This window comes from Malus sylvestris, chromosome 12 (assembly GCF_916048215.2).
Source record: "Malus sylvestris chromosome 12, drMalSylv7.2, whole genome shotgun sequence".
NCBI classification, from domain to species: Eukaryota; Viridiplantae; Streptophyta; class Magnoliopsida; order Rosales; family Rosaceae; genus Malus; species Malus sylvestris.
The window spans coordinates 7,881,157-7,891,189 of NC_062271.1; the positions used below are offsets into that span (position 1 = coordinate 7,881,157).

The 10,033-nt window shown below is 37.8% G+C and overlaps 2 protein-coding genes across 3 annotated transcripts; one reads left to right on the plus strand and one right to left on the minus strand.

Annotated features, from left to right (window-relative positions):
* The first annotated feature begins 1,599 nt into the window (after positions 1–1,599).
* On the plus strand, positions 1,600–4,116 carry LOC126593329 (remorin 4.1-like). The gene is made up of 2 exons (XM_050259366.1): positions 1,600–2,498; positions 3,496–4,116. Exons 1-2 carry the CDS (start codon positions 1,782–1,784, stop codon positions 3,685–3,687), a joined length of 909 nt encoding a protein of 302 aa, XP_050115323.1. The 5' UTR covers positions 1,600–1,781; the 3' UTR covers positions 3,688–4,116.
* Positions 4,117–5,234: 1,118 nt separating this feature from the next.
* LOC126593328 (pentatricopeptide repeat-containing protein At2g33680-like) lies at positions 5,235–9,842 on the minus strand. Of its 2 annotated transcripts, none has more exons than XM_050259364.1 (3): positions 9,552–9,842; positions 8,501–8,562; positions 5,235–7,816 (listed from the first exon to the last, which is right to left on the minus strand). In XM_050259364.1, exons 1-3 carry the CDS (start codon positions 9,780–9,782, stop codon positions 5,686–5,688), a joined length of 2,424 nt encoding a protein of 807 aa, XP_050115321.1. In that variant the 5' UTR covers positions 9,783–9,842; the 3' UTR covers positions 5,235–5,685. The 2 variants fall into 2 exon arrangements, with proteins under 2 accessions (XP_050115321.1, XP_050115322.1); XM_050259365.1 differs by having other exon boundaries at positions 8,471–8,562; positions 9,552–9,636.
* Between the last annotated feature and the right edge of the window lie 191 nt (positions 9,843–10,033).

Genomic DNA, 10,033 nt, shown 5'->3' on the forward strand with positions numbered 1-10,033 from the left:
GGGTCGGTTCGGGGCCCCTTTTTTCTAAGTATCTGGACCTGACCCACCCCGTAAATAACATAGGCCCGACCCGACCCTCCCCGTTTGTTCTAAAAAAAATTGGAACCGGCCCGTACCCGCCCCGACCCGCGGTTCCTCTACCTGTTTGCCCACCCTTAATGAAAAGAATCCTTGGATTTCTCAAAGGTTCTGTTGATCAAGGTTTATGGTTTCGGAAAAGTCCATTGCATCTCACTGCATTTTCTGATGCTGGATGTGTCTATGATTGACATTTAACTAGTGGCTATTGTGTGTATTTGGGTAGCAATCTTATCAGTTGGAGTGCCAAGAAGCAAAGCATTGTTGCTTGGTCTTCAACTAAAGTTGAATATCACTCTTTAGCACATACTGCAGCAGAGATTACCTGGGTTTGTAAGATTTTCAGAGATATTGGTTTTCCCTTATCCAAAGTTCCTGTTTTATGGTGTGATAATGTCTCTACCATCTCCTTATCTTCAAATCCAGTTTTTCATGCTCATACTAAACATGTCGAAATAGATTATCACTATATTCAAGAGTTAGTACTACCTCATCTTCTTCATGTCAAGTATGTGCCTACTCAACACAAAATTGATGATATTCACACAAAAGCTCTCTCTAAAGCTCGGTTCAAGTACTTGCAGTCCAAGCTTCGGATCTCCTCCTATCAGCTTAAGGGGCTGTATTAACACACAATCCAGCTCAGTATATTTTTTTTAGTTTGTTTTGTGTAACTAATTGTTGTCTTAATGTGTAACTAATTGTTGTCTTAATGTAATTAGTTACACTTGATTAGTTGCTAATCATTATTGACAGTTGTATATATACTCAATTGTAAAGAGTCTTTCAATCAATGAATCATAATTCTCATAAATTCAACATGCAATAACTAACTAGACGGCTAGAAAATGCTTGGATTGTGTGAAGTTTTCTACTTTTGTAAAAGTGAAGGTAGGGTGACAAAGTAAGAGTGCATGTTAACAGAATCAATAAACTATTAAGAATCAATAAACTAATACTTCCGTCTATTAATATTTTTCTTCACTTATAAATGAAAATTTTTCAAGTTCGATGCACATAAATGTTGGGTAAGTATAATATATATGTTGAGCTCGATACGCAATTATGGTTAATTTGTAATGGGACTAATCTCAATCTTTAATTTTCTTGGAGTAGAACTTCACTTCCTTTAGAACATAATACTGTTGAACCAAAAAAAAATAAAGAATTAATAACGATAATACAATACCAGAAAGCGATTTACCACACCAAATTTGGTATCTTAAAAAGTTGATCTAATATTGTTCTAGCTAGGACTACACTTCTTATTTTGTTAAAATTAGCCAAATTTTGGTTATTTTTTTCAAATTTCCCGAGTTAAATAGTACATGTTGATGCCGATATTCAAGGAGAGGATGCAAAATTAAATAATCCGTACAAGGTGAGGCAACAAAATAATAAGATTAGAACTAAGGGACTAAACAAATAAATTTCATTTAAAAAAGATAATCTTAACCCAAACATTTTTCATTTATGTTATTCAACCCTCGCCAAATCTACTTCCACGTGTGGCTCAGATTACACTTTAATTAAACCCTTGTCAACTGTCAATGGCAATAAAAATAGACAATTCATAAGTCCCTGGTACTCCTAATTTCTCAACTGATCCACCAATCCTAGTACTCCCTCTTACACAAAACCCCATCTCATTTTCTCAACACTTTGACACACACGCACACGCACACTCATACAAACCATCTGAGATGAATGATCAAAGGGCTGGGACTAGCCAAGCAGCACAAGATCATGATGATCATGGTGATGATCATGGTGAAGATCAAGAGCAGATCATCAGGGACATCCATGCCTTGACACCGCCTCGTCCGCCGCCTCCCGGCAACCACGGCCGTAGAAGAGAAGCTTGGGAAACTGGTAGCCATAGATCATCATCTTTGTCCATTGCCAGCACTGAGTTAGGAACAGCTTCAACTGAGAACTTCACTACCATGAGTAGAGAATTCAGTGCTCTTGTGGTTGCAGGGTCAGCAATCGGGACTAATAATAGTACCACCAATGATAGTGACCATGGTACTAATAACAATAATTTGGGTAGGATCGGAGAGGAGGACAATAATATGCCTGAGGATGAGCTGGAGACCAACCCTTTGGCTATAGTCCCGGATAATTACAACCCTGTGGACCCAGTTCCTTATTCTCCAAGGAATAGTGAGGCTAATAATTATAGAATTGGCTCTTCATCAAGCACGGTTAGGACTCGGGATCACCAAGGCGGCAGCGGCGGCGATCAGACGGTGTCAGTGCATCGGGTGAAGAAGGAAGAGGTTGAAACAAAGATATCGGCCTGGCAAAACAACAAGATTGCCAAGCTTAATAACAGGTTTAAGAGGGAGGATGCTATTATTAATGGGTGGGAAAGTGAGCAGGTACAGAAAGCTTCTTCATGGATGAAGAAAGTAGAGGTACGTACGTTGCTAAAAACTGATTTGGATAGTGATATTTTTGTGCACGTTGGAAAATTGATTTCCCATGATGGTTTCTCTGGCTAGTTGAAACTAGGATGATTTACCACTTTCTTTTTTTAGTGACTTCATACTATTTACCGTCCAAGTATTCTTGAGAATTGGCCTGAAGTGATCAGTTTTTAGTTTCTTCGTCGATGTGTGATTGCTATGTTGTCACTGTTTGATTTTGATCTGTTAAGTTTGATTTCTGATCATTTTAGCGGATTTATCATTATTGTTTGACGATGTAACTAATCTATGATGAAACAATTAATCATTATCATGATCATCAAATAGCAATAATAACAGTAATGAACATCGTCATCATATTCAACATCATCTTATACCAATATTTGAACTTTGAAGCTTCTGTTTGGTGAAACTATAGGGGTGTGCTATTCACACACCCTTTTTTACTTCTCACACACCCCTTGTTAATTTATGTCCGTTGATCTTCTTCAATTAATCCGATCCGACGGCCGAAAACTAAAAAGGTGTGGGAGAAGTAAAAAATGGTGTGTGGATATCACACCCAAACTATATTGTCTTAATAATATTTTTATCCTTGCCTATGTTTCAATTCACGATCAAACGACTAATCACAACAAAGTGAAAACTTCAAAGATAAGGATGTTCATCCTTTTCATAGTCTTATGGCATACGTTGACCTTTGAAGCTTCTTTTCGATGGAACTAACACGTTATTGGGAAGTTGGCCTAACTGTTCGTTTTTCGTACCTCCCATGCTGAAATTATTTGATCGATCAATATGTTGTTGTTGATATTTGAATTTGACCAGTTCAGCTATTGTAATTCGATTTATGATCATCTTAACCAATTTTCTTACTTTATTCGTTTTGTACGTGTCTCTGCTTTCCTTGAATTTTGGGTAATTTAAAAATGAATACTCATAATATATAACCCAAACCGAATCATCACATAATATGTGCATGCAGAGGAAGTTGGAGGAGAAAAGAGCAAGAGCCCTAGAGAAGATGCAAAATGATATAGCCAAAGCACGTAGGAAAGCAGAGGAGAGGAAGGCATCGGCTGAGGCTAAAAGGGGAACAAAAGTGGCTAGGGTTCTTGAAATTGCCAATCTAATGAGAGCTGTTGGAAGAGCACCTGCCAAAAAATCAATCTTCTAGGCTTCTAGCCCCCTTAATTATTTTTTCATAATATCCCAAACAAATTCCATACCCACAAACAAAACCCAAAAAACAAAAACAAAAAAAAAAATTATTTGGGCAAATAAGTGCCCCATGATCATATGATGCAAGGGCCTTTACCTTTTGAACAAAGGCACCCCTATATGGAATGGGGCAGTGAAGTCAGAGAAATCTGGCAACTATGAATTTTGAGTATTTTTGGTTGATGCGTTCTTATGAGTGTCTTAAGTGTGCTGGAATTTTGGGATGGATTTGCTATTTATCGTAGTGGAACGACGTCGAGTCTTGTACAGTTTTCGTATTGTTGGGGAGGAGTTTAAGTGTGATGTTGTAATACATATAATTTCCTACGCCTAATTTGGTGTATTTTATTTTCAGCCTATGAAATGGAATGATAATTTGTAGTAATTCTGTATTTGCCATGCCTAGTGGTTTGAATTTGTGACTAAGCAGAGTATTAAAGTGATTGATTGTATCAAAAGGTTGAGTCTAGCCTAAGCCCTACACGGCACACCCTACCCACTACAGGTAGGTAGCAAATGACAAACGATCTATGATATGATGTAAAACTCGGTATTCATCTTGTGAAAGTGAAAACTGCTACTTCTTGGAGGCGAACCATCAAAGCAAAGGTAAAATTGCCGGTTCTTGTTTCTTATTTTTTGTCTCAAGATGGGAGCTGGATCAAGACAACACTTCAAGACCCAATCGTCTTGTGCCACTACAAAATTCATGACGATGTTTCCCTCAAAATATTCTTCATATCCAACCATAAGACCGAAAACAAATGGCAACATCCTCTCCTATTCAACCTAACTCAAACTAATGTAAGCCTGGCAATGAAGAAAGACAGGCCTGAAGGTACCTTCAGACCTACGACTTTTGGTATCTTCTTACTCTATAATCCTCTCTTACAACAAGGATTTTAGGCGTCCAGACTACTGTTGAGTCAAAATAAACAAACGAAAGTTTGCTTAGTGCCTGGAATTACGACATACTTTACAAGCATGAAGGCAGTTCCGTTAATAAAATGCAACACCAGTTTCAAAAGCAAAAGAAAAGATTTTAACAGTAGAAAGCATTTTGTCTTCAGTCCGTGACAACGAACATGGACCATTTGGTATTCCCCAATGTGGTAGCAATGTCCATGGTTTTGAAACTTTGCAAATTATATATCACCAATATCGGACATATTGTCACATAAACAGTTGCTACAAATAAGGTCTTATTTGTTTAGTACAAAAACACAAACAGGAAAGATCTTTCCCTTCAAATTCAAACAAAGGACATCGCTCAGACTTCTTTCATGTTTATGATGGGCAGTTTAGGGTTCTAAGTTTTAGTTTTGGCTAACAAGGCAAGATAGATGCTACTTCCTATTTCTGTAGTTTGCGTTAAAGCAGATAATATCTCTCACACAGCTCTTCCATTTCCATCATTTTATTGATTACAAAGTTCGAACTTTCAAACTTTGAATTAGAGATTTTTATCACATACAAACAACAAAGTACGAAAGGACCAAAGTCTAGCACAGGTAAACAAACAGATTTACTTCTTTAATGAGGCCTGAACATTGCTACACACCGGAATCTCTAATTGAATTCAGGTAGCATTTACAGGAAAATATAGGAGTTCCATGTGTAAGACAAAATTGTGTGTTTATTTACATAATTCCATCACAATGTTAAACTTTTACAATCAAGTAAGTGAATGATATATCCATATGTTAGCTTGTCTTCTCTTACTAATCTAATTCTAAAGTTGTAAAACAGAAAACACGTTTCAAGAAAAAAGAGGACCACTTACTGAAACAAAAGCTCCTTGACTGATACTCTTCATCTCGATTGACATCTCCATGTAAGAGAAGTGATCAAGTTCCATGGGCTACATGTGCAATGAATTGTACAAATTGTACTTGCAGCAAATCTCAAAGGAAGAAGGCGCTGATTTGTTTCGACGCAGATATCAGATCTCATATCAGATGGAGATCACATCTATCCTCACTGTTTTGTTTATTAAAACCTTTAATAGATTGAGTTCAGCATAAATTTCAGCACTTTTTGGATGGTCCATATCACTTGCAACAAAATAATGAAATTTATTATCAACTTCAATCCAGCTGCATCCTGCTTCTTTGTTCACTTTCAAGTCATTCATAACGGTTCGAACCTTTGAAGCCTCATCAAACATTCCTCCTCGAGCATACATATTTGAAACAAGTATGTAAGACCCAGCGTCCTCAGGTTGCAAGTCAAGCAAACGTTTTGAGGCTAACATGCCATAATTCAAATTCCCACTTAACATGCACACATTCACTAAAGTTCTCCAAAGCATAGGTGAATCTGGAAATGGACTTCTGTGGATGAAATCGATGGCTTCTGAAAAATTCCCAGACCTACCCAGAAGATCCACCATGCATGCAAAGTGCTCAATTCCTGACTTAGTTCCATATTTTGGCTCCATTTCATTGAATAAGCGTAACCCAGTTTCCCATAGTCCATTGTAACTGCAAGCTTGAAGAGTAGCCAACATCGTGAGCTCATCAGGGGCAAACCCTTCTCCCTTCATTGATTCAAAAAGTGAAAGTGCTTTGTTGCCTTCTCCATGAAGGGCATGTGCAGAAATTATGGCATTCCAGGATACGCAATCACGACTATTCATACCATTGAACATTTGATAAGCTTCTTCAATGCTACCACATTTGGCATACATGGTAATTACAGCATTAGATACAGTGGAATTGGCTTCAAATCCAGCTTTAATAGTGCAAGCATGGAGACTCTTCCCCCTTTCTAAGCAAGCTTCTTCAGCTGCTACACTAAGGAGTCGTGAATACGTTATGAAATCTGGATTTACACCAGACGACCTTAACTGACTAAATAAGACCATGGAATCCTCTTCAACATCTCTATGTTGTTCCATGAATCCAACAAGTAGTGCATTAAATGAAGCGGTGTTTTTACCTGAAAGGCCATTAAAAACCTGTCTTGCAGATTGAAGGCTCCCACATTTAGCGTATGTGTCAATCAACGCAGTCCCAACATTGACGCAAGAGTCAAAATCAAGCTTTATGCAAAATGCATGGATCTGACATCCCAATTCCAGATTTCTGCACTCTGAACAGGCATCAAGCACGGTAGATAAACAGCTAGAATCAACACAAATACCTTGATCAAGTATTTTTAAGACAGCATCAAGGGCCATATCCCCACGGCCATTTTTAACATACATTGACAAAAGTGCGGTCCAAGAAATTAAGTTTCTCTCATCCAGTAAATAAAACATTGCCTCAGCTTCTTCAACCATCCCGTGCTTTCCATACATGGTTATTATTGCATTTCCAACAGAAGTTTCACCCATAATACCATACTTGACAGCAAGCCCATGTAATTGCAAGCATTCATCCACACCCACATCTCCAACGCATGCACTAATCAGATTGGTAAAAGTATAATCATTTGGCTCTAAGCCAGAACTCAGAAGATCTATAAAGACCCCAATTGCTTTCTCTCCACAGCCCGCCTTCCCATATTCTAAAATCATATAATTTAAACACTGAACATCTTTGTAATCCATGTCATTGAACACTTTCTCTGCACCACCCAAGAAGCCACTTCTAGAGTACAAAGAAACCAAAGAAGTGGCCACAAAAACATTCTCCTGAAGCCCACTTTTTACAACAAAACCGTGAACCTGTTCCCCACTTCTCCGGTCTTCAAGTGAACTACACGCCTCCAAAATCACTGAGCATGTATGCTCGTTAAGCTTCTCGTCGCTGCAAAACATATCACGTGCAACGTGGAAGACAGATTCAAGGTCACCAATATCAGAATACCCCTTCATGAGAGAAGTCCAAGTGATTGTGTTTCTAACAGGCATTTCATCGAAAAGGTGATGTGCATCATCCAGTCTTTTGAATTTCGAGTACAAGTTGACAAGATTGTTGCCCTGAAATGTGTCATTCTGGCAGCCACATTTGAGTAAAAATGCATGAATTGCCTGACCCAGAATGAGGATTTGGGACCCAATTGAGAGTTGGAGGAGCTGAGGCCAGTCATTGAAGAGAAGTGTGTATTCTCGTTGTTTGAGGAAGGTTGTGCCTTCCAGCCTAGTGCATACATAAGTTGAGATAATCAGATAAAATGATGCATTACTAAGCAGAAAATTCGAGTAATAACCGTCATTGGCCATAATCAGACAAACAAATGAGAGTATGTATAACACCTCCATGGTACCCACCACCCGTTGGGGGGGGGGGGGGGAGGAGGACAAATTGTTGAACAAATGAAAGTTAAATATTGATTTATCAATGTTCTTTTGGTTTCATACTCCTAATCATTTCACGGCCAGACATGTGCATATTATTATATAAGAGAGCAACAGGACAAGCAATTGTGGTAAAGAAATATTATGGTCTGGATGTTCACGTGCAGGTCAATTAATGTGTATTATGTATGTAGGATATGTGAGTGTGTTTCACCTGCAGAAGCAGATGTGTATAGTTATAGATTGGCAAATGATGTTTAAACATTTACGGTTATATTTATCTATAAATCTATGTATTACATTGTGCAAACTTATGTTGCATCATAACAACGGATAGCTTTTTGAAGAAAAGTATGCCGTAAATATTATCATGCTAGTATTGCTTCTGAGTCTACTAGCTTATCACTTCTGATTCTACTTTATGCATTTACGTTGAATTTATTAAAAGATGATTAGTTAAATAGGAAAAAAAAAAAAAAGCAGGACAATTACACACCCCACTCCTTGCATATCAAATCAGCCCCACCTTTTGCCAGTAAGCTCAACAACAGGGTCCATATGTTCTTCTGGCACCTCCACAGTGGCGATCTGCAAGCAATCCAAATGACAGAAATGACTGATATCAGACGAGTGGTATGATCTGTAACTCATAACGATATTTGCCTCTAGAAAAGAAAAGTAAGTATTTGGCAATACCGTTTCTATATTTGTAAAATTGATATTTGCCTCAAGAAAAGAAAAGAAAGTATTTGGCAATACCATTTCTATATTTGTAAATTTGTACAAACCAAGGGCATCACAGTTTTTATGAATTAAGCACTGCATTATTATTATTATTATTATTATTATTAAGTAATATGACAATGTGCTTATTTTGATTCCAATGGAGCAGACATGTTGGTCTTCAACTGGTGACAGTAATTATTTCTACCCTTCACTTTCTTCCTAAACATTAGAAACAATAAAAGTTCAACACAATCACCTCATATGGTTATAAAGGCCCCTTTGAATAGGGATCCTTTCTGAAACTAAAAGGGTGCATCGTTGGTGCCAATTTGCAAAATGGTCTGGGTATCTGAACTGTCTAAACTGTAGACTCCCATCTAAGAATAATCCCTGGAAACAAAAAGCTGAAAATTGCTTGGTATTTGAATTATCATCATCTATATTTCAGTTCTTAACAGAAAGACTGTGTTCATTATTTATTTAATCATAGTTAGGATGAAGTGATTTCAAATTTGATGATTTTTTAAAAAGATCCATGAAAAGAGAGATCTAACAAGTGAAGAGGTTGGACCAATGACTGCCATGAGGGTTGGGCTACATGTCATCCTCTTGACTTTCATTGAAAGAAATCCCGTAATGAAAGACTCTGTACTTAACAAAATTCAGATCATTTTTCCGAATATCCTAGACAGTTTCACCTCTTTAGACTTTGGCTTGTTCATACATATACTCCAAGGGAAAACTAAGGAATTGGGAAAGTTATCATAATCTGAGACAGTAAACATCTATAGAAATTACTACATAGACATAGAAATGAAAGATTGCAAGACAAGATGACGAAGCGGAAGTACCTTCTTCGGTGGCGGTGGCTTCAGTGGCTTCGGAGACGAAGCATTTGACTGGCGGGTGAGTGGAGAAGGGTTTCGGGGAGCGGAGATTGTGGTTATTTTGGCGGTTGAGGAAGAAGGTAAGGTGAAGGCGTAGAGTTGCTTGGCGACTGGAAGAGGAGAGGAAATGCTAGTGCTTCTAGGGTTCGGGATGGAGGAGGAGGAGCAGTGGAAGGTGCAGGTTGCCATCTCCATGGCTCTCACTCACTGGATATTTAGTGTTCCACCTTTCTCCATTCAGTTTATGGGAATCTCTTTCCTCTAAAGCCGTCAAATCAAGTAATATGGACCTTTGAAATTTAATCTAACGATCAAAATTTTTTTTAATCTTTTAAAAGTTTTTACTAACTTCTCCTATTATATCAAATTTTAAGAGCCTGAATCACTTGATTTGGTGGCTTTGGAGGGAGAAATCTAGATATGATCTAAATTTTAAAAGCCTGAAT

Coding starts and splice junctions, on each gene's coding strand:
- LOC126593329 (XM_050259366.1), top strand. CDS start 1,782: ATGAATGATCAAAGGGCTGGGACTAGCCAAGCAGCACAAGATCATGAT. Junction 2,499..3,495: donor CATGGATGAAGAAAGTAGAG/GTACGTACGTTG, acceptor ATGTGCATGCAG/AGGAAGTTGGAGGAGAAAAG.
- LOC126593328 (XM_050259364.1), bottom strand. CDS start 9,782: ATGGAGATGGCAACCTGCACCTTCCACTGCTCCTCCTCCTCCATCCCG. Junction 8,563..9,551: donor AGCCACCGCCACCGAAGAAG/GTACTTCCGCTT, acceptor GATTGCTTGCAG/ATCGCCACTGTGGAGGTGCC. Junction 7,817..8,500: donor GTTGAGCTTACTGGCAAAAG/GTGGGGCTGATT, acceptor TGTATGCACTAG/GCTGGAAGGCACAACCTTCC.